Source organism: Homalodisca vitripennis, unplaced genomic scaffold, assembly GCF_021130785.1.
Source record: "Homalodisca vitripennis isolate AUS2020 unplaced genomic scaffold, UT_GWSS_2.1 ScUCBcl_3679;HRSCAF=9353, whole genome shotgun sequence".
Taxonomy (NCBI): domain Eukaryota; kingdom Metazoa; phylum Arthropoda; class Insecta; order Hemiptera; family Cicadellidae; genus Homalodisca; species Homalodisca vitripennis.
In genome coordinates this window covers 2,473-27,767 of record NW_025779792.1, presented here as the reverse complement: position 1 = coordinate 27,767, position 25,295 = coordinate 2,473, and the positions used below count along the sequence as shown (strand labels likewise).

The following is a 25,295-nucleotide window of genomic DNA, read 5'->3' as shown; positions in this document are numbered from 1 at the left end:
GTCAATTTTAGAAAACTACATGGCATTGCTTTGAAAGATGAAAATACATGTTTTTCGTGGCTTCAATATGTTGGACTCGTACGGAAAAAACCCATTATGTGAATTTGTGGGAAAGAAACAACTGTAACTGTGAGAGAAGCAAATATGGTCGTCTTCAGTTTTCCTAATTTTGGTTATAATAATTTGTTTGATCACTGTAAATATTAAATTTATATTTTAATTTAAAACATATAATTGTTATTGAGGACAATAGGTACTTTTATATCGATTGATAGTCTAGGATTTGAGATGCGAATATTAGGTATCGATGACTACATTCTTTGATATAAAAAACCGGGTCCGCTTATCGTACCCTACCCGAATTTGTAAATGGTGATGAATATGAGGAAACTGTGTGAGATAGTTCTGAGCAAAATGTCAGAGAAATTTGAGGAGTGGAATAGGGATAGACTGTTTAGCAGACAATCTGTGATGTTTTTGTACTACAGGGAAACTCACCTGAGGAGAATCCTTTTCTCCATTTCACAAAAGCGGTTACTCACTGCTATTCAGGCAATCTATAAATGCTGTAACGTTTCTCTGAAATGTAGGTCTAGACAAAAGTTGGTTTTGTTATTTGTTAATATCATTGTCATATTTATTCTGTTAAGAATTCTAATGTATAATTTTTGTTGCTAATGTAATATAATTCTTGTTGCATACGATTATTATATAATAATCAAGTTAGCTAATATATCAAATCGTTTGATAATAATCGACTATCGAGTGTAGGGTGCTTATTAAAGTCTCTCCTTTAAGTGAAATATGAGATTAACAGTTCCTGTTTTTCAATCCCCACTTCAGATTTTTTGTTGATTTTTTTTGTTATGCTTAATATTAGACGAAGATAGCAATAGTAATTTAATACAAGTGGAAAAGGCCTAAAAACTAAAGTAAAATAAATATTCATCAGTAAAGGGAGATAATTCCTCTTGGATAGGGTTGCAAGTCTTCATATGAACAGTAACAAAGTATTGCACAGTTTACTGTTGCATGGTTTGAATTAATATTTAACGTCTGTTTTATCAGATAGATTTTTTTGTTTAACTTAGTATTCAATATTAAGTGTCTGTCTGAATACTTAATTCAATTTGTGTATGACTTTTCTTGGAAATGAATGTGTATAAGTTTGAATGTCTTCTAGCCTGTATACACATACAATGCACAGTAACTGTATTTCTACAAAGAGGGACTATATTCTGATTTTGAGAAATTATAAATCATGTGTGGATCCTGTTAACTGACTGGTTTCATCTTGTCACTCTAGGAATCCAGGTTAAATTTTTATTTGCTGCATTTTCACTTGCTAATGATTAATTATCTGAGTTTAGCCAAAACTATTCTGGATTAAAGCTTCATATCTTCCAAACAAGTATAAAAAAAACTTCTGTGACAATAGATTTGGAAGTGACCCAAACACTTAGCAGCATTGTATTGGTAAGGCTCTGATACAATGACCAATTTCAGGGTTGTAATAAGTCAGTTGACTATGTACAGAAAATGTACACAGTCAAAATGTACATTGAAAAAATGTACAGTAAATATACTTAATTTAATGAAATAATATAGTTTTAGTAAGTTCATATTCTTATTATAAAATTGACAACACATCAATAGTAATTTAGACTAATACTTTAATTGGTATTATTTAACTTAACATAATATTTCAGGAAATGTTTACAATGGACGGCAACATTGAGATGGTTAATCTTCTGAAACCAATACTTTCCATGTGTCTGACAAAACAGGAAATACAAATGCAAGAAAACATATCACCGGATGTAGAATATCTTCTGTTAAAGTCCCTGGACCTTTTAACAGACTTAAGGTAATCTTGTTTACTCTCTAAAAACACGATCACTTAACAATCTGTCAATACACATGATCGGTTTTGATCACATGTATCAGAATTGAGATTGATCAGGTACTCTTTACAAGGTCGTCACAACAAAATTAAAAATATAAATTATGAACAAGAAAATTAAGTCACTTTATTTTATTCACAGAGAAATGCATTCCTACTGGATAATAAACAATCTCTAATATATATGTTTTGCAATGTACTTCCCCACTTTCTCATTTGGGGAAAGAAAGGAGTGGCTTATAATAAATTAATTTTAAAATTAAGAAGCCAAGACAGTTTTTTTGGACAGTGTTGATCTTTCTGGTGCCAGGTAACCGTAAAACTATTGACATTTGACATTTATACCAGGTAAAGTAATAACTAGGAACAGGTACTGGCAATGTTGTAACTTCAAGGTGTTGTCTGCCTTGGAAACTGAGAAGTCGGAAAGCTTTGTCATCAAGTACTTCTTATCTTGGTCAACAGCACTTTTGTCTAGAATCACGTCTGCAAGTGTCTTATGAGGATACACATTTACATTTAGTGGAATTTTGAGGCTATAAAAGACATTGGTAAGATGGTTTCATCGACTGTGAGACTACCTTTCGTTTTTAGCTTGGAACTCTCAATTTTTATTCTGATGTTTTGACCTCTCTCCTCTGGATAAAGAGAAGCCTTTACAAGGGTTCTAGAGGGAAACAACAATCATAGACAATATGTCGTACAAGGCAGATCATACCAACATGTCCCACTGCTGACCTGTAACATCCAAAGGAGCTTTTATCTTGTAGCTGTGAAGATGATTTTGCCAACCAGTATTTGCACATTTCAGAAGGGTAAATTACATAATGTAGATTGCCTGAATGTAATGTAATAATAGCACTAAGCAGAGATCACTTCTGGCTGGTTTATACTTTCCAGTTGAACCTACAACTAGGCACAGCACAAAACCGATGTGTCACTTAAATCTGGGCAACCCTATGATTGTCCAGGAGCGGCACATCACTAACCGCAAATGTTGAGATTCTGGGGTGCAGGGTAATTCGATAGGTCTAGTCTACTGCAGGAGATGACTGTTGGAGTTTGGTGGGGTTCGTTCCCTAAGAATCAGAGATTCTTGCTAATCTCAACAAGAGTGTGCTACCTCCTGCCTGCTTTGACTGGAGAGGCTGGTTCATAGCTGTCCTCTTCTTACGGGGGGACATGACTTTGAGATTAGTGCCCTAATAGGAGGCGGTCCCTACCCCCTAACTTTACTCATCCTGAATATCCTGTCACTCTGGAAGCAGCGCTAAGTTTCTTACAGGACTAAGTGCAATTTATAAGCTTCTTGTCCTAAGAGAAGAACAAAAAATAATTCTAAAACTAATCATAATGGAAAGACCGACACTAGGCTATACACAAGTGAATTTTAAGATGAGCCTTTTTTGCCATGTTACTACTACCAGTAATTGTTAGTAAAGGTGTTTTTTTGATTGATTAGTATTTATTCTTATTGTTTCAAACTATCTGTATCTCAATCAACATTGAAGAAACGAGTACCAAAACATGTTGAATGCGGATTACATTAAGTAGTGCGGTGGCGGCATGCGAGACGACCTACGTTAAACATGGTGGTGGCTTCACTTCGAATTCATTGATTTAGTACGAGCTCAGTTATTGCCGGCGGACGTCGACTCATTTGTCGCCTGTTGTGTTGGTTCAGGTGGACAATTTGGTGCATTTCGTTACAAGGTCCGCTATAGCTGGTGGTGCTGTAACGCCTGTCAGGGTTACGCACTGTAACCTACGTTGAAAACTGCATTAAACGAACAACTTAATGGTATAATCAGCGGATCATCATAACATGAATTAAATGTGAAAGTTGTGTTAGTAGAACTAGACTAACTAGAAAATTGTGACTCAATTTATTAAAATGTTTGCTGGATAAAGTTATATTATGTATGATATTGGTTATCTCGTTTGTAGATATACAGAATGCATCGAGAAGGTTCAGACAGTTATAGATATTACGTGGGAGGAATTGAACACGGGTCATTGGAGTATGGTACCAGAGTCACAACGCAGCGTATACTCCACTGCCAGTCTACTTAAGGTATACTTGTACCTACTTCAGATATACCTGTATACTTACAGGGTACAAATAACATTAACACCTGCAGGAATATTTACAATTTGGAGTTTGTGTGATGTAGTTTTTATTTTGCTCCTGGTTTATTGTTGAGACATGCCTTACTGGTTCATTTTTGAGATGGTGTGAACAGATAGACAGGCAGAAAGAAATAAAGTTTGTCCATTTCCTCGAGTGATAAGTGTTGCTCTAAATCTCAGCAAATTATTAGTATTTTTTAGTTACTTTTTTTAAAATTATAAGTAATTATTAGTATTAGTGTTATTATTAGTATGTACAGAGTTATTTAATTTATAATGAAGGGAAGTAAAATACCTGAAAATATTTTATTATTAACACGTTTATGAAGATGGCTTATTTCCTGACTTTAAAATTTCCTGTTGAATTTTCCAATTATAACGGCAAAAAGCGTAATATTTTTTACGTTAAATGTTTAAGTATAGCGAGAAATGAATGTAGGGTTCGCAGTTAACACGTTCATGATGACGGATTATTTCCTAACTTTATTCCACGTTGTATTTTCCAATAATAACAGCAAAAAAACCATAATATTTTTTACGTAAAATGTCTTAAGTATACTGAGAAAAGTATGTAAGCAAACCACCAAGAGAGGCAAAATAAAATAAGAGGTAATAAAAACGCAGTAAGAAAATATATAGAAATACATACCCCATCAGGCACACAACGCGCTTTAGGAAAGCCTGGTGTGTACTCGATTGTGTACACGTCATGAACGTGTTAAAAGGAAATAATGCCGAGAGGAAGATGGTAAATTAAGAAACATCTATGTTGACTACCAACTTAATTTTAGCCCATTAGAACAATGTCAAACAATTGTATGCCTTTATTTTTAATCGTACAATTATGGGAGGTATCTCATTTTAAAGGTGTGATTAATACGCATCCAAACAATTTTTCGTTTTAAATACTTCAAAAAGAAAAATTATCTTGTTCCCATCTAAAATGTGTGGTAATTTTTCAATGTCATAGTCTGAATTTTGCATTTAAAATAATTAAACAACAAGTCTCTATTTTGAGAATGTAGGAATGAATCTATATTTTCTGAATAAAATTTTACAGCTTGATATTCATTCCAGGAAATTTTAGATGGAACAATGGATCAACCCAATTGCGACTAAACTTGCAAGTAGTGAAAAATGAAAATTGTAACAAACGAAAATACAAAACTTGCAAAAGGTTAGTTTTGTGAGCTTAAGACAATCAAGGATTTTTAAGATTAATCTTTAAAATTTTGTAATATTTCTATTCATAATAATTGTCAAGAATATTTCATAATACTCAGTTATATAAATGAGTGAATAATAGTCATGTAAAGCTTAAATTAAAGAATCACTATTTTTCATCAAAATATTAAAGTTTTTTTATCACAGTGCTTTTAAATTTGTAGGAAACTGTTGATTAAACTTGGCAGCCTTGTTAGTGGCTTATGGCAATCTGAATAGTCTCTTAAAGCACAATAAAATGCTTTTAATGTAAGTGTCGTCATGCTTTACGTATAATTAAAAGAATCACATTTAATTTTTTATATGTTCTACAAAGATAGGGAGTGAATTGATGCCAAATTTATATAACATACATTGGTAGAAGAAATATTCAAAACAAGTTACATCACAGTAATAATGCAATTAGGTACAAGAGTAATGTTTGTATTTTTATGTAAAAATGCAACATTAATATTATTTTGTAAGATGCAAGATCTGTTTGTTGTGATGACAACAAAATGTTTATTGTTCAAACGAAAGTGATTAGTGTAGCACTGACTATCACACCTTAATACACACTCTGTAACTGGCAAGCCAATTTTGTCCAATTTGCAAGAATTTTTTTAAACTTTTATAAAATCTATGCGTTATGCAAAGATAACCTTATTATATATATATATATTTTTTTTGTGAAAGTATGTAGAATTTGAAATATTGAACTGGAAAAATATTAGCACTCATACAAAGTGTTAAACCTGTTAGAAGAAGTGGAAGGTTTTAAAAAGAAACTCGAACTATCGCAGGCTATCATTTATTGAAGAAAAATATTTTAATGTGGAAGATGCCGTATGTGTGCAGTGTGTTTCCAAACTAGGTGTTTTGATGAATATCTCCACATCAACAATGTCAACTCTATAATGTTTGTATCAAATACATTAAAACGTTGAAGAGAGTGGACAACTGGTAGATATCCAAAATCAAAGTACTTGCTAGAGTTTTGGTGTAACATTAAAAAAACAGTACCCGCAAATTTCCAGGAAAGCGTTACGTGTGTTATACCTTATGCTGCTTCCTACCTTTGTAAGGCGGACTTCTCCACTATGGCACGCATCACATACCAGACTTAAAAATTGCAGACCAAACTTAAAAATTGAAAAAGAAAAACACGTTTGCAGTTTTGAATGTAAGTCCAGATTTCGACGTAGAAATCAAAGAAAAATAATCTCATACTTCCACTAGACTTTTAGCAAATATGCCCGATTGGGTGGTGAGAAACTTTCAAACAAATATTATGAACTGTGATAAATTTAAGTAAATATGATCCGACTAGCTAAACTGTAATTTGTATGAAGCAATTGTTGAATTATGAAAGCAATATTCAGTAAATATGTAAAGCTCTTTTTACTCTATTTATTAGCCTCTATATATTTACTGTTACCACTCCAGGTCTAACAGTTGTATAATAATAGTATATAATTATATTTTTAAATCAGTAATATTGAATAGTAAATAGCTTTTCATGTTTTTTACTTTAGATTTTTATGATGGCTCATTTACAATAATATGCATACAGGCAAATATGTTACCAATGTTTATTAATTATTATGTGAATTATAAAAGTCACCCTACATTATTGGTTTTCTTCATCGACTCAATTTAGGTGAGCTGAGGGAGTGAGGTGCCATGGAAAGAAAACGACCTAAAGAAGGCCTTGAGCCTAATAAATTTGAGAAACACTGAGTTAATATTTTTTTCTGTGATGGTTATTGTACAACTAGTTTGTCAATTGTGCAGGTTGTGGCTCTAGTAAACAGTTCAAGAATCAGCTGACAGCTCACTCAGCTGTCTGAAGCAGCTGACCTTGGCCAGTTGTACAGCTAGTTTGTAAACTGTGCAGGTCGTGGCTCTGGTAAGCAGTTCAAGAATCAGCTGATAGCTTACTCAGCTGTCTGAAGCAGCTGACCTTGGCCTGTTATACAGCTAGTTTGTCAATTGTGCAGGTCGTGGCTCTGGTAAGCAGTTCAAGAATCAGCTGATAGCTTACTCAGCTGTCTGAAGCAGCTGACCTTGGCCAGTTGTACAGCTAGTTTGTCAATTGTGCAGGTTTTGGCTCTGGTAAGCAGTTTCAAGAATCAGCTGATGGCACACTCAGCTGTCTGAAGCAGCTGACCTTGGCCTGTTGTACATCTAGTTTTGTCGATTGTGCCGGTTGTGGCTCTGGTAAGCAGTTGAAGAATCAGCTGATAGCTCACTTAGCTGTCTGAAGCAGCTGACCTTGGCCTGTTATTGTATAGCTAGTTTGTCAGTTGTGCAGGTTGTGGCTCTGGTACATCAAGCAGTTCAAGAATCAGCTGATAGCTCACTCAGTTTTCTAAAGCAGGCTGTGAAGACAGCTGACCTTGGCTTGTTGTTGGGTAACTCCCACAGGGATCAGCTGACTTCTGCCGCCAAAGTCTTGTCAGAGGCTATAAATCAGGGTGAGTGTCTCTCTTAGTAAGTAATCTATCAGTTTTAACATGTAATGAGTATGGTCTTTATTTAATCCTCAAACCGGTGATTGCTGTATATAAACATTGGTCCCATTTATAACTTTAAAACTGGTGTTACACAAACCTCCATTTGTTAGTGACATCCGTTAATTATAACAGACATTTAAAATTGATGGCCCTATTTCTGGTTTCAACATCTGTTTGAACTATTATACTGCTACAGGGATGCCACGCCAAAGCCAGATGGGTTTTAATCACCTTGGGGCATACCTTTCTGTATTGGCAACAATAAACTGCAAAATCTGTTAGGCATTGCCCCAATTCGTGTAACTACGTGTTGCTCCGTTATGACAAACGCTCAACACACGTAGCTACTGACAACATTACTATTGTGATCAGTTACAATATATTTCACTGTGAAATGAGACTAACCCCGCCAACAGATATTGATTAACCAATTGACTACCAATAAAAATTTTACCCTCTGTACCAAATAATTTTTTTCATTTTTCAATACAAATCATTGTTGGGTACTGATTGTCAATTAATTAATTAATTAATTATATTTATATTTATTGGTTTTGTGCTATAACTGTTGTAATTTTAAAGTTATTAAGTCACCCAAAACATCATTTTGTAGGGAATTTAAAGCGCTATACGTCCTTTAAATTACATTTTTTTAGCACTTAGTTGTTTAAATTTGTAAGTTTGAAGGGCTTAGGAAAGGTAGTCGTCGTGCTTAGTTTTTAGCTTCTAATGGTCATATCTCAAGTCAAATTTGTTGCTACAAAAATAAAAAAAGCAAATTCTTCAGTAAAAACAATTTTTTTCTAAAAAGAAAAAATAAGTAAACCATTTTGTTTTCATTTTAACGCAGTTAGCTTTCATATTAATGACTTTTATCAGTATTCAATTCAAAGGTGTATTCAAGTATTTCTAAATATGTAAAGTTAAGTTTTAGAAAAACTAAATTTGCGTTGAGTTGAATCATACTCATCTGTATTGAATTACAAAATTATTAGGTCCAATAACAGTGTATAACAGTACGATAACGAATTGTCAGTACTATTTAAAATCTTTTCTTTGTTTCTATAATCTGTTAACCTATGACTATTAGAATAGTTGTTCCAGATTAATGTTTTTTCCAGCCGAGCCAAAGCTTGGGTCGAGTGTTCATGAAACTCTCCAGTCCAGTGATATCCCACACCTGCAAGTTGTCACTGACCCCATCGTTGAGCTGCACTCTCCATCTCTCGAGACGTTCTCTTCACAACACTTCTACCCTCGGGTTCCTGTCAAAATTACAGGTGATTGCCAACCCGTATTTCCATTTGCACCCTTTCCTGAAAGGCTATCTGGAAAATGGAGGTGAAGTGATTTCGAGGAAGTTTGTATTACACAGCTCAATACGTATATATCAGTTCTATAGGAAGTTTATTAACGGCTTTGTTGTTACTATCATTAAAATTTTAAAGAATGTGAACCAACAATTTTTTTCAGAGTTGTAGAAGTAGATGCTTTGTAAAAGTTGTACAGATTAAGGAGAGAACATTATGAGTAATGTAAAAGAATTTGTCTCAGTAAGGTTGGGCTATGCCAATGCTTCGTAATACTGGTTATCTAAATATTGTCTGCACCTAATCAACAACTGTATTTTGTGTCAGAAAATAAATATTTCTGGTTAATATTATGGTAAGAAGATCTACAACAAACTTTTAAGAATGAGGATGGGATAAATAATGAGGGTCGAATCAGTGGCGTAACTAGGACTTGCTTTGGGGTAGAAATGAATCTGATTGAAGAGTACAATACAAAGGGGGGAGGGGTATAGAATAAATTTAACACGTTAGCTGTCACTCTGAATTTGGGTGGTTTTCTGTGATTGTAAATTCTTTAAACTGTTTTAATCTAATAGATTGTATTCATTTATTGATTATTACATATCACTGACACCTAATATACCCAAATAGCGTATTTATATATTCAAATAAAAAAGGTCAGATATGGGTCAGGATATAGTTGGCCAATTTTATTTTGTTTTTATTATCCACTGAAAATGCTCCTGCCGGTCAGATATGGCCGGCAGGGTTAGACTGTCGAAATTCTTCTACTCTGCAAGGTTGGCACTAACTAACGGCCGCCCTACTACTCTGACTAACGTTCCCACCAATTTGATGTGTTTTCTGTTTACTTTTCTGCTACTGATCATTACACAGGCAACATCATTGCAGGCTAAGTGACACGTTGACATAATAAGTGATCCATTAGATAATAATCGCATCAATTTATATTTGGACATACCAATGTCTAGTGAACCAGATGAACATCTTATGAACAGGAGTGACAGTGAAGGGGATTTAGATGATAAAAGTAGTGAGTATATGGATGACACGGACGAAGATCCGGACTTTCTTCCTAGTGACAGTACACCTGAAAGCAGTGGTGATGAGTACAGTATTCCGATGGAGATGAGTGCGGCAGAAAGCACAGATATAAATGAAGTAGGTGAGGGAGAAGAAGGAAATGATGAAGTAAGTCAATGGACAGTTTATGAAGGTAGGCAAAAAATATTTCCTTTCAATTTAGTGCCCAAGTATATCATGCCTAACATTCAGAATCCAGAGGATTATTATAAAATATTCCTAAATGCAGACATATTGCAATTGATGGTTGATGAGACCAACAGAAATGCTGCAAAGGTTATATCTGAATTACGTTTGAATCGTAGTAGCAGGTTGAGAAAATGGCGAACAACAAATTCAGAGGAAATGACTAAGTTCATTGGTATTTTAATATGGATGGGCTTAATGTCAAATCCTTGCATCACAGACTATTGTTCAAAAAATATATTGTACAAAAACTACGTTATCAACAAAGTAATGAGTCGGAACCGCTTTCAACTACTCCTCAGGTTCTCGCATTTTAATGACAACGACTACATTGCACGTGATGGTCGTATTGCTAAGGTTTTGCCATTAATTACAAGGCTCAATGATCTCTTTACTAGCTGTAAGGTTGCAGATAAGGAACTAGTTGGTGATGAAAGTATGATACCATTTAGAGGTAGGCTATTGTTCAGGCAATATCTGCCTAATAAAACCCACAAGTATGGGATAAAAATTTTTAAACTCAGTGACAAGCATGGGTACACTTTTAAAACCAAGCTTTATATGGGAAAAGGCACCAGTGTAAATGATAATGAGCTCATGGCAACTTCCGTTGTCATGGAGCTAATGGAAAACCACCTGTACAAGGGCCACGTGCTGTATGTAGACAATTATTATACCTCATTTGAGTTGGCAAATGCCCTATTATCAAAAGATACACACCTTGTTGGAACTCTTCGAGCATCAAGGAAAGGTCTACCAGTTGAGGTGATGAAGTTGCAGCCTCTCCAGAAGGGAGAAATGACATCCCTTGAAAACCCAATTGGCATAGTAGTTTCCAGATGGAAAGATAAACGAGACGTATGCATGCTTTCTACTCTGCATGGTGTTGATTTTATTGATACAGGGAAAAAGGACAAACAACATAGGCCTATTCTGAAACCACACGTTGTAGATGATTACAACAATGCTAAGATGGGGATAGATGTATCCGACCAAATGTCTTCGTACAATACTGCTGTACGAAAATCCATGAGGTGGTACCACAAGGTGGCCGAGGAGCTTCTACTCAGTACAGCAATGGTTAACTCCTGGTTAGGATTTACAGACAAAGTCAAGACAAGACCAACAGCTAGTGGACGACTTAAAAAGTACAGTATTTCTATAACTGCTTTCAAGGACAAGGTAGCCTTGATGGGCCTCAAAAGAAGATGAAGTTGTTCCACCTATAAGGGTTATAGGACATCATTACTTGACCGTCTCAGAAACCTTTGTCGGCGAGGGAAAAACCAGACACAGAATGAGGAAAAATTGTAAAATATGTTACAAGAAAACAGTAACAGAGTTTGGACGCAAGGGGGCAAAGAACTTTAAAAAAGTGAACACTTTCTGTGACCAATGTGAGGACAAACCATACTTGTGTAAAATCTGTTTCAAAGAAGTACACAAATGAAGTAACTGACTTTTCTGTGAAAGCGCATGGCTATAAAATAATGTTATTGTTCGCAGTGCCGCATTTCCCTATAGGCCCACTAGGCCCAGGCCTAGGGCACAAAATTTTAGGGGGCGCATAAATTTTAAAGTACACAAAAGAAAAAAGTTGCGGGGCCAAGGTCAACTAGGTCCGGGGTGCGACGTTGACTCATTCATTGGTTCATTGCTTTTATTTATTCAAAACACTCCTATATATATATATATATATATACTATTGTAATTATCGTTCATCAAAATTACGTAATTAAGAAATTTACTGGATTTCTACGTCAGTGTAATCAGAGTCCTCTGGAGGGGGGGGCGCTCTTTGGTCTGTAGGCCTAGGAGCGCTGAATTTGTAAATGCGGCCCTGATTGTTCGTTCATTTTACTAAATAATAAGTAAATTTAGCTAATTACTATTTGGATTTACTTGTAAAATAAAATTAAAAACAACTTCATAATAATCAATTTTACCTACAATTTTTATACGTACCATACCTACAGGTTATGGTACGTATAGATTTATTTATAGCTTATTTCATATAAAACAATTTAATTTTATAATACCTGTTGTATAATTCCACATAAACAGTTTTCTGTAATATTTTTAAATAGACATTGAGCGTAAAAATAATGGCGGCTATATCTGGTCGGAAGAAATACGCAAACATTGTTGAATTTCAAGCCAGCACTGTTGTATGTTCACAAAGCCCTAGAATAAAACATCATGGTTCTCTGTATAGCCCATCCCTAACAGACTGCTGTCAGTTTAGTTTGGGACCGATAAATCGCAGCAGTAGCCAGTTCTAGTCTGTCAAACATAACCTTGCATTCCACCACTGTTGGCCAGATATGGTCGGCACAGTTCTGTTACTACCATCATTGAGCCAGCCAAATCTAGTCGGCAGGCAAGCTAACGTGTTAAATAACTTATAATATAGACCTAATACAAACTGAAACATTAAACAGCTGTATTTCAATCAAGTTAAATTGTTGTTTTACATATACACATTACACATATATACATTACATGTTAGTTTTTGGAGCTTTTGGGGAGAAGGGGGTTCTACCCTCCTCCCTTTGCTGTGCCACTGTGTGAAAGCAAAGTTTAGCTGACTGAATTCTTCTAACAGTGCATTGAAAAATATTCTAAGTACAAGGTGGTATCTAAAAGTTCCCGGACTAGGTCTGCTAATTTTGGTTTTCTTACCTCGGCTATTATTGGCTGTTGTTCCCTCTAAAATAAGGCCCAATTGAGTTGATACAACGAACCCAGAGTTTTTTCCACGACTGGAAAGTGTCTGAAAACAACTTTTCCGAAAAGCTGTTGTGAACTTCCTGCGGTTTTTTTACATCTTCTACACTGTAAAAACGGTGACCTTTCGTATGCATTTTCATTTTGGGCAAGAGAGAAAAGTCACAAGGAGCTAAATCTAGGGTATGGGTAAGATGTGGAATGGTAGCCATGTTGTTTTTGGTCAAAAACTGTGTTATTTTCATAGAAACATGATCTCGAGCTTTGTCATGATGCATTAGCCAGATTTTGCCTTTCCGCAAATTAGGCCTTTTTCAACGCACATTTTTCCTCAAACCATCATAATAAAAATCACTGTAATACGAGGTGGTAGGAACTCACAATGAACAATGCCTTTAATGTAAAAAACACCACGAGGATTGTTATTGATGTACTTCTCACTTGTCTTTATTTTTTCGGTGATTGTGGACTTTCCACACTGATGACTGCTTTTTTTGTTTTTGGATCGTAACCATAAAACCAACTTTCATCACCAGTTATGATCCTGGATATGAATGTGGGGTTACTTTCATATGTCTCTTTGAGCTAAATGCACTCATTAACACATTACTGTTTCAGATCAACAGTCAACAGCCGAGCCACAAATTTGCAATATAATGTGCAATGAAGTTATTGTCTGACCAATGTAGTTTTTTGGACAGTTTTTATGACATTGCTGGATTCACAAGTTATTTTACCAATTGTTGTTGAATTTCTTTATGTTGTGCTACTACAGACATTTGTTGAGTTTATTATTAAATTTCACATTTTACAACTCGATGTGTGCCTAGATTTTCGGTTAAAATTTCTTGACAGCTTCCATAGCTAATACCGACACTACTACATAAGTAATTTATTATCTGACGACGGTCTTCATGAATGATGTGCAATGAGGTTCAAAATTTTTCCAACAATTTCATCTGTTTTACTCGTGGAAGGCCGTCCTGAATGATGATCATCTTCAATTGAAGTTCTATCAGCCTTGAAATGAGCATATTACTTAAAAACCTCTGTTGTGCTTAGTGAATTTTCTTCCAAAGCTTCTTGAAGCATTGCAAAAGTTACCGTTGGTGATTTTGTAAGATTAAAGCAAAAATTGATGCAAGCCTGTTGCTCGAATTTATCAGCCATCACAAAAATCTGTACATAATGATAACACACAACAACACAGCACAACTTTTAGATACAGTCAACTCCCGATTATCCGCGGAATAGGGTGGCTTGGCGGCCACGGATAACGTGATTCGCGGATAATCCGCAAAACGTAAAGAAAGGCAAAGAAAAAACTCGAAATAAGCAAAGTAGGACATTTAATGACTTATAACTAAGTTTTTATTACATTTAAAAGGCTGGAATAAGTTAAAAGTTAACATTACGTACCGGTATTGTATACCGTTACGTAAGCCTACAGTTAATACAGTATCGAGTACAAACAATTTAAAAGTTAGTAGTACTGTACTGTACATCATAGCTAACTAAAAATATACATAGACGGGAATGAAAATACAGTACTGTTCTGTAAATACCCTACTCTAAATAATAAAACTATTTTATATTACATTAACTGCAAATTAATTTGCTTTAAAAAAATCAGTAAGTTTCTTCTGTTTTGTTTTGTTATGGCACTTAACCCTAATTTGTGATCTAAGTTTACGTAATGTAAGATCGTCTGCAACTGTCCCGAAGTCTTCGCCCTCTAAATATTCAATAAGTCGTTCAACGTGTTGTAGAGCTGATTCATGTGAAACACGCGATTGAGGAGGCATCTCTTCTTCTTCATTGTTGTAAATTTCTTCCTCGACTCCCTGAGCTTTGTTAATGATGTCTTCATCACTCAGGAGTTCGTACCCGGGATCGTCAGCATCACAGTTCATCCATTCATTGATGTTTTCGTCATTAACTTGCTCACCCCCTTCGACGGTTCTTGCCAATTGTGCTAAAGCTAATGCACAATCTACATCAGATTGATCTTGAAGGGCTTCTTCTTCTACACTAATATTGCTGTTTTCTTCACTCGCCATTAGTTTCTTCCATGATTTTTGCAAGATTGACGATTTTACTGACTTCCAAGCTGCTGCAATGTCGTAAATGCTGACAAGAATAGAAAAATCTTTCCAGAACGATTTCAGGTCATAACCTTCATTTATTCTTCTTTCTAGTAAATGGGACCTATAATTCTTTTTTTGTGGCTGCAATAACTCCTTGATCCATTGGTTGGATCAAAGGAGTTACATTTGGCGGTAAAAACTTTAAAACAATGTTCCCATCAACAGATTTCATCACATTTTCAGCGGGATGTGAAGGGGCGTCGCCAACACAACTTACGTCTGCAAATAACTGTCTATACAGTACATTATGTAGTTAATATTCCACCATATTACTTATTACTTAGTTATTAATTCATTTATCACTAATATGCATACAGTAAGTACAGTACATAGGCTATCGTTCGCGGATCGCGGATAATGCGCAAAGCGGATAACCCGCCCGCGGATAATCGGGAGTTGACTGTATAACCAAACCACTCACAACAACATAACTCACCACGATGACTCAGTGCCTATTGCAGCAGAGGCTACTGTGGTTGACACGTACAGTCACATAAAAAAAAAATGGTGAGTGAAGTCCGGGAACTTTTTGATACCAACTCGTAGCCTTGTGTAATAACAGAATTCTTAATGTAATGTTGTGTTTTTTGAATAGGAACACTAATTTACAGTCTTACACAGTACTGTAAAATGATATCACTGCCATTTGCTAGGCTGCATGAGTCACTGGCCTGCCCTGCGTCGGTGGTCAGATCTGGACTATTTGTTGGAGAAAGCTGGCAGTCGCACTGTGCCAGTAGAGCTTGGCTCCAGCTACTCCCATGCTGACTGGTCCCAGCAGCTGATGACGTTACGACAGTTTGTGACACAGTATGTGGCAGGCGCTAACAAGTCACCAGGCTACCTTGCTCAGCATCAACTCTTTGATCAGGTTCGCTTTTTAATTGGTCCAAGCAACAAGTAAGAAGTTTGTAGTTTCTACGTTTAAGTATCACTGCAGGTCTGTTGCGTCTACGCGTAGACAGCAGCTTCTCTGCAGTAAATGAAATTGTTATTTGCTGTTTCCTGCAGCTTTGCACGCTTTTTGTAACCTTTGTCCGTGTATGAGCACTTTTAGTTCAAGTGAATTATGTTTCCATCGCCGAAGTAGAGTTTACCTTCTTGCCACGATCAAGAAAGTCTGTCAATAGTGTATGTTTATAGCCATTGTACATGTACATGTACTTTTATTATAAAGTGATTTAAAACTCAAGCTTTAAGTTCAATCAGAAATTTATTTTAAAGATACACATACATCATAAGTTAGCGCCTTCAAATAGTGTTTGGCTTTTTAATATACGTAACCGTCTCGTAATTGCAGTTTATAATGTGCAGGCACTTTAAAAACTTGTTATCTTTTGCATCGCCAGCTGGTGGCGAGTTACATTGATGAGCATAGCATATAAACCTTCTCTGTGGAAAAATACGTATAAATAAAAATTTTCATAATGATCGGTTCAATTGTTTTTGAGTCTATCAATGTCATATATACAAACATCTTTTTTTATATGTATCTAATATATATACAACCGCATGTGTAACTGACTGACTGACTGACTCACGTATACTAATTCTAACCTACTTCCAGATGAGTTAGAGACTTGAAATTTGGTACACAGATAGCTTTCCACGTGTAACCACCAGGAAAATCCCGAAAAGTGAGAATTTTTCATTTTCAACCCCTCAAAAAAATTCCCAAAAAATCGCGCATTCTTCACCCCTGCAGGCATTTTTTGTAAGCCCGATAGCGGGCGAACCGTTGGAGCTAGCTCGGATCTGACGGAAAATTCATGGTCAGGAATGAAGTGAACTACAAAAAAGGTCTAATGACTTTTTGCTCTATCTTCCATGGTTAAGCGACAAAACGCTCGAACATTTGAAATTCCAGAGATTTTTTCGATAAAAATAATGTTTCAAGCCCGATAGCGGCCGAACCGTTGGTCGTAGCTCAAATCTGATTGACCCATCAAATTAGCAAATTGCGCGATCTACAGAAAAGGTCCAGTAATCTTTTGCCCTATCTCGATTGGTTTGGCCGAAAAACGTGATTATGTACAATTTTGTTGTAACTTTTACGCGAAACTTTTGTTTTTGGGGTCGATAGCGGCGAAACCATTGGTCGGAGGTCAAAATAAGACTAACGTTTTATTTAGGAAATAAGATGACCTACAAAAAAGGTCCAGTGACTTTTTACTATATTTCCCTTAGTTTGACCGCAAAACGCGATTAAGTGAAAATATTGGACATTTTCGCCTAAAAATTTACATTCCGGGCTTGATAGCGGCTAAACGGTTGGTCGTAACTCAAAACAAATTTTAAACGGGATTTAGGAAATCACGTGATCTACAGAAAAGGTTCAGTGACTTCGGGAGTTGGCTGAGCGTTAGCTAAGCGTCAATAGTAGATAGGGACAGAGGAATATTTATTATGTTCACAGACACAATACCCTCTAAAAAAGGCCCAAGTGTGTCATTAACCCCCGGTAATATTAACCCCCCCCCCGGGGATTTCCTGGTATGACCTGATAACCTCCTGTACATTCAACCCCCTGATGTGTTAACCCCCCTGGTAACATTAAACCCCCCCAGGGAATTTCCTGCCATGACCTCATGTCCGAATTTTACCAGTCACCAAATCTCTTAACCCCCGTCCCTGGGAAGATCCTGGTATGACCAGATAACCCCCTGGAGACTTATCCCCCGGTAACGTTAACCCCCCCTGGGAATTTGTTCATATGACCAGACAATATCCTGACGAAATTAAACCCCCTCTTGTCTTAACCTCCTTAACATTAATCACCCACCCAGGGAATTTCTCGCCTGCCTTGACTAGATAGTCTCCTGGTGATATTAAACCCCCTGTTCGACTTAAAATACTGCCTTGAGGTCGGTTTTTATTATGTTTATACTAAACAATTCAAGATAGCTGACCCGTGCAGACTTTTCTCCCGAGCTCATTTCTGGCTAAACCATAGGTCGTAGATCAGATCTGAGGGCACAATCGAAAGACAAAATTAAATTTACAACAAGAAAGGTCCAGTCACTTTTTGTCGTATCTCTAACGGTTTAACCGCAAAATGCCCTCAAAGTCAAAAGTTTTTACGAATCCGGAAAAAAATCAATGAAAAAGGTCAATTTTTAAATCCCTTGTCATTTACTTAATGTCCGGACTTAACCAGTCACCGAATTCCGCTTATCCCCGAATTTGCAAGCTTTTACTTTGGGGGCCTGGGGGCGTAGCCCCCAGCGAGCCGAAGGCGAGTAGATTTTAATAACAATAGATGTGAATTTATATCTTATCATGAGTAAGGGTTGTCCATAATATTATAACTGATTTTAAATATATACTTATATGCATTTTTAAAAAGGCATATATTCAAGAAATTAAACTTATAATCTATTAAATAAAAATAAAAGGAGGAAATTACTTGTATTTCTTAAAATATAACCATTTTCCTGAAATTCAGCAAATCCCTTTGAAACAGTTTCGCATTTTCAGATTACCTTTGTGTTATTGGGATAGAAACGTTAACACCTATCCTATAATACTCAGTTAAGGACTTATGTTTTTCATATCTATGTTCTTAAACAAATATGAAAAAAAAACACTTTATTTTCTAATGGTCATAGTCAAGGTTTATTTTGCTATCAGAGGATAGTTCACAAATATGTAACAAAACATTTTGTTAAGTCATATTTTTAAGCAAAAATTGAACATTTTAAGAATAATGCTTAAATTCAAGATCATTAAAAAAAAAAAATGAAATTTACATTAATGTTCTAAGGCTTTATACACATCTATTGTCACACACCCATCTCAGATTCCTATTTTGATATTTATCACTCCTTCTCATTAAAGACATTTGCAAGGCACTATGTCATCAAAGTGGTTAGTGTAAATATCAGGAAACCTGACCAAGATTGCTGGATTACACGCCAACACCAGCCGTAGCTAGTAGAAAACAGATGAGATTTGATCTTCAGATCATAGCTCAAGTCGTAAAGGATAAAAATAGTCATACCTGTGACATTAAATGGAATCTGTCTCAGTTCATCACAGCAGTAGTCATGAAAACAATTTATTTTACATAATGAGTATATTTTTAGCTTCTTTTTTTAATTTTTCAAATTTGGTTGTTGAGCAGGTGCCAGAGTTGAAACAAGACATTGTAGTGCCGGACTACTGTGCCTGCTCGGACATAGAGGACGGGGAAGTGGAGGTGGATATCAACGCTTGGTTTGGACCTAGTGGAACTGTCTCCCCCCTCCACCATGATCCTAAACACAACCTTCTCTGTCAGGTTAGTTTATTGCCCGTTATGGGACACTTTTAGTCAGATAAAGTCAAGTCACTCTTTGGAAACTAAGTTTAAGTTTTAATTGATTCTAAACATTTGAGTTTCCTTACCAATGGTATATAATTATTGTGTCTGTGCACAATAATCTACTATGCACATATACATTCTAATTTATCTTACGGGTTGGCCATTTATAGTGAAACATCTAAAAATAATTGGACACAATTTTGATACTTTTAAGTACAAAAATTCATTTTAAATTTATAAGAGCGAGTATATTTAGAAGACAAATTTTCTGTTTTAGAAATACCATCAATATATAATATATACTTGATACATAATACATCTTAAGAGTGCATTGTGTGTGTAGGGAGTAAACTTAACAAATTGGATACACGCAGTAATATTCATTCTTATCATACTATTCACAAAAAGTATCAAGATTTACCCCAACACAAACTCATTTTTTACATAAAGAAAGCCACTTATATCGGTGCTAAATTTTTAAATCACTTGCTATCAAATATAAAGAGCAAAATCGGTGAAAAGGGCTTCCGGTGTTTTCTAAAGAAATATTTGCTGCAGCATTCCTGCTATTCACTAAAGAGTTTTTTCTAAATCTTAATAAAATATTTATATTGGTGCTAAAATATTTATTATATGCTCTGTAGACAAAAAGTAGATCTAAACAGTTGTAATGCAGAAATATAATTTTGTAGAAATTAGGCTAAGTAATCCGTAATTTAGGTTAATGCATAATTTATCATATTCATTTCCAAGTTTATAATTTAATTCATGTAAATTAAATATATTTTTTTGCCAGATAGTTCAATTTAAATTGTTAATTTTATTGTTGTTCTTTCGTTTGTCTCTGTACCTTACCTGGCAAAACAAACTAAAATTAATTTCTTTAAAGGATAGCGTCTTTAGCCTACACACAGGCTGCTTGCCCTTGTAGGCTAATTTCTAATAAAATATATATTCAGAAATTACAATGTTTTAATATCTTTGGTAACTGATTATTTCTTTGCAGACATGATTGTACTTTTAAATGTGTTGACACGTTTATATGACACACTGATTGTGTGTGTTGTAAGGTGGTTGGCCGGAAGCAAGTGACACTCTACTCGCCCACAGTATCTGACTGTCTGTACCCTCACGAGGGCAGACTGTTGTCCAACACTGCTCAGGTGGATCCTGAGGCTCCCGACTACCAGCTGTTTCCCAAGTATCGCGACACACAGGCGACTCTCTGTCTCCTCTCACCAGGTGTGAATCCTTTACCATAATATAATTGTTGAACGAAATAGGAATTATAAGAACTAGAATAGGCAAGGAAACCGAGACGATCTTTTTAGCGCATGGCAGGAAAGATGGCAAAGGAATGCTGCAGGAACGGCTCACTGGACACGAAATCTCATCAAGGACATAAAAAGTTGGACAGAGAGAAAGCATGGAGAAATCGACTTCTACATGACTCAGTCTTTAACTGGCCATGGTAGCTTTAGCAGCTATCTGAAGAGATTTCACCTGACAGATGACGATGGTTGCTGGTACTGTGGAGAGGTGGACTCAGCATACCACACCTTCGTTCTATGCCAATGATCGGAGGAAGAAATGGAGCTCTTGAAGAACCTTACTTCAAATCATCAACTAGTCCCAGACCGGATTGTGCTCCATATGTTGAAAAATGACACATGGAATGCAACCAGATTTGTACGACATTCTCCACAAAAAGATAAAGGATGAGAGGCTGAGGGGAGGCCTATGAAAGCTAGACACTTTTAGGCTTAAGTAATACTTAAAGTGGTTCCAGCTTAGAAGGGGAAAGAACCACTTTTTTAACCGGTAAGAGTCCGGCACATCCAGAAGTACGAGCGTCTGGGTGTCTATTAGGATTTCCAAACCCCTGCGAACGGGTGGGGGAGGGAAAACATAATATTGTAGCAATATGGCAAATGATATTTCAAAATTTGTACAGTACATAGTTGATATTTATGACAACACATTGTGTGTGGCACGGTCACCAAAGTATTTTGATTAAATGTCCATAAAAACCAAAAGGAATATGGTATTGTAAATAATATTTGAAGTGTTTGTATTCTATGAGTAATTCTACAACAAAAATATGAGTTTTCATTATGCAACGATAAGTTAATGCCTACAGATAGAGATATGCAATTGGCACAGCAGCGTGCTCCTGTCTTTGTTTTAGCGAAAAAAGATTTCACACGCATCGATCTGCGACCTTGAGACAGTCGTACGGTTATGTACTTAACTTCATTTTATTACAAAATATTTCCCCAAAAAATTTGTGCCGTGACCATTTGAGTAGAAACTTTTGTTATAATATAGTATCTAATTTAAATGGTCGTTATATTATAATAAATGTGCTGTGGAAATTTTATTATTGTAGGACAAACTCTTTGAAGGTACAAAATAAAATTATAAGAAACACGGTTTTTTGTGGGGGATTCTTGAAAACAACTCCTACATTTTTGAGATAGTACATTGAAATTTCTACTAAAATAATTTATTTAAATGCTTAAAAAGCCATATATTAATAGGAATCAAAACTCTGTTACTTAGGACCAGATGCAAACTTGCTGTTTGAACTAAGTGATGTTGATTTACCTGGGTAACATTAGTTGTGAATTAGGTAATTGCTACAAGAAGATTTGATGTTTATTTTTATTATACTCACTAACTCTTTATTTTTTGCTTACTATAAATATTGTACACAAATTCTTTTGAAATGTATTGTAAATAAAATTCTTATACATGCACTGCACACAAAAAATCCACCTTAAAAAATTAAATAAAAATAACAAAACCTATAGAAAGGGTTTATTTTTGATAATTCTCCTACAAAATAATTAAGTCTTTATTATTTGGATTCTTTATTATTCAACAAATTTTAAAATATGGACATTACATAGTGTTGTTATATTCGTAATTTAAGTACATATGTGAATACTTTTTAAAATATTTTAAGATCTTATAAATATTTTTTGTTGAAATAAATTTAAAAGGACTTTTAATATTGTTTTATTAAGTACTTGTAAGTAGTTAAAACACAAAAATCGACTCAATTTTGTCACAAATTTTCTAATTGTGTTACAAGATTTGCCATTGGTTTTTGATGGAAAATTGTGCAAATGTAAAATATTGCAGCTATAAAGCATACACGTTTTATGATACAGTAAATAAGTTATTATATAAAATAAACGTGTTGTTTTATAAATAATATAAATATTACTAAAAACCAGTAATTATGTAATATTCCTCATTTAAATTTCTTTATAAACAATAAAAACGATTATTTCTACGGCATTAGTATTTTTTACTTACAATTTGATAAAATTTAATAAAGTACTTTTTTTGTGTATTTTATCTTAACCCTTCCCATGCGGCAAACGGATATATCCGTTAGGCCTAATTTTGACCGAAACGCGGTAAACGGATATATCCTTCAAAGTCTATTTTGTGTTATTTAATAAATTGTAGTTGCCGTGGAATCCGCTAGAGTTCAAGGGAGTGTTGAATACTTGTTCCGAAAAGCAGATGTTACAGTTTGAACCTCATTTGCGCGTCGCAGTGGTGGGAGGGCGTGGCTTTGTCCCTCGTGGCGTGATTTTGCCTCAGTCTGCAGTCAACCATTACGCGGTAAACGGATATATCCCGGCACGGCATATTTTAGTGTTTAACGCCGTTTTGCCATATTTCCTTACTTACTGTTCGTGTTCCTGTTGTATTTAGCGTTATATTATCTTTTTATTTTGTTGTTATTACTATAGTTGTTGAAAATATTTTTAGAAATTCAAGTAAAAAGGTTGTTTTTTCAATTTTATGTACATTTTGAAAATTTGTAAAAAAATATAGGGATCTGATTGTTTTGTGATACTGTATTATTTTTTTATTCCTAATTAATAGCCACCACTAACTAAAAAAAATTAGAGTTGGTAAAATCTAGAAAAAAATTTTAAAGTTAATTACGCGTTATGAGTCAAAATTGAAAGATAAATTCCGTGTGGGAAGGGTTAATATTCTGTTAGAGTGATCATAAGATAAATATTAGGCATAATCTGTTGCAATTTAAGAGGTGCAAAGAAAAATATGTTGCACTGGTTTTATCTCTGTGAACAAAATTCATGTCAATGATGTTTTGGTGTTTGGCTAATCTGATAACGGTTAGATAACTATAACCTCGCTGTAATTGCGTAATAATCAGAAATATAACTCAAGAGTATTCACACTATCTAAGCATTCAGTTCTTTGCTTTAGAAAAATGCCAGTTTATAATTCAGAAAAATCTTTTATTTGGACTTAAACTTATGTAGCATTGTTTTTTGATATAAATTTAGTTACTAAATCCAATTTCAAGAATTTTTGTTGCCATGTTCTGTGAAATATTGTAATCATTAATTGAACTGTAAATGAAAATATTTAACAGAAGAACATTTAATAATTTTTATATTGATAAAAGATTTCTTCTGCCTTATACATTTAAGGAACCTAATAAAATACTGCAAAACAGTCATTAGGAACGTTCTTATATACTCTCACTCGTACAGAACTGGTGTATGAGCAATTCTTCTTGCTTAAAATTAACTGGGCAAATCATGGGACACAAAATATAAGTTCAAGAATAAGAATGTCTGCTACAGAGATGTTAAACAAATATTTTATTTTATTTTTGAAATCAGGCATTTACTTTGCACCCATCTAATAAACATTGTATTATATGATACATAACAATAAATTTTAATATTTTTCCAGGTGACATGGTTTATATACCCCCAACTTGGTGGCATCACGTTCGAGCTCTGGATCTCAGCTTTTCTGTCAGTTTTTGGTGGTTATGACACACCAGCTAAATGTGTTATTACAAATGTGATTATTTTTGTTTCAAATAAATATAAGTAAATGAAAAGTCCTGAATATTTATTTAGTCTGTCATTTCCCAATGTGATGATTGTCATAATTTAAAAATGTGTGAAAATGCCAGGTAACAGTTTAACATCCAAGTTTAATACAAAAACCATAACTCTGTTTTAGAATATTGAGTTATGTATGCATTTATTTATAAACTAGTAGTTACCCAAGGCTTCGCACACAATTTTTAAAATCGAAGGATATATTCTTCTTAGTTAAAGCATTTACTAAGTAATATGGAACCCTATGATATTTTTCAAACAGAAGTAAGAATATATCTAGTATTTATTATTTCCTTGTCCATGGTTAAGAGATTTATAAGACAAATACAATTTTTATTAGTTTTTATTTAAGGTTTTGTGAGTGTGTATGAGCATGCATTTCTGGTTCAAATCAATTACATTTCTGAAGACATAGTTTGATTCCCTCCCCTGATGCTCCGATTCAAAATATATGCGTATACAATATAAAGGACTCAAGTTGTAAAAGGTATTTCCAGTGTCATAACTACTGCGGCAATAGTTCCAGCCATTTAAATTCACTTCCGATCTAATTTGCTTACGGATTTACAGTTGAGTTTGCATTGTACATACATGTAGGTCTCGGAAACCAACTTAGATTAGAATTAATTTCTTTACTTTAACTCCGATTAAGAAAATATTTACGTACATATGGTTACGACTTGTTCAGTCAATAAGCATCTACTTCCGCTGCTTGTATTTTGCTTCTGGTATAAAGGCAGGAGTGCAAAGTCCTTGAAACTAAGTTCATGCAATATTTAAAAATAATCGTTAACAATAGGATTGTGGAATGTAAATCTTGGAAAGAATGGCTCGTTGAGGCATAAGTATTCACCTCACTGATTATTTTCTTGCA

The 25,295-nt window shown here is 34.8% G+C and overlaps 1 protein-coding gene across 1 annotated transcript; it reads left to right on the top strand.

The window, feature by feature from the left end:
• Positions 1–1,712: 1,712 nt before the first annotated feature.
• Positions 1,713–24,415, top strand: LOC124372633 (bifunctional peptidase and arginyl-hydroxylase JMJD5-like). Its single transcript, XM_046831035.1, has 8 exons — positions 1,713–1,867; positions 3,851–3,977; positions 7,551–7,713; positions 8,874–9,032; positions 15,862–16,079; positions 19,332–19,487; positions 20,582–20,753; positions 24,264–24,415. Exons 1-8 carry the CDS (start codon positions 1,713–1,715, stop codon positions 24,347–24,349), a joined length of 1,236 nt encoding a protein of 411 aa, XP_046686991.1. The 3' UTR covers positions 24,350–24,415.
• The last annotated feature ends 880 nt before the right edge of the window (positions 24,416–25,295 follow it).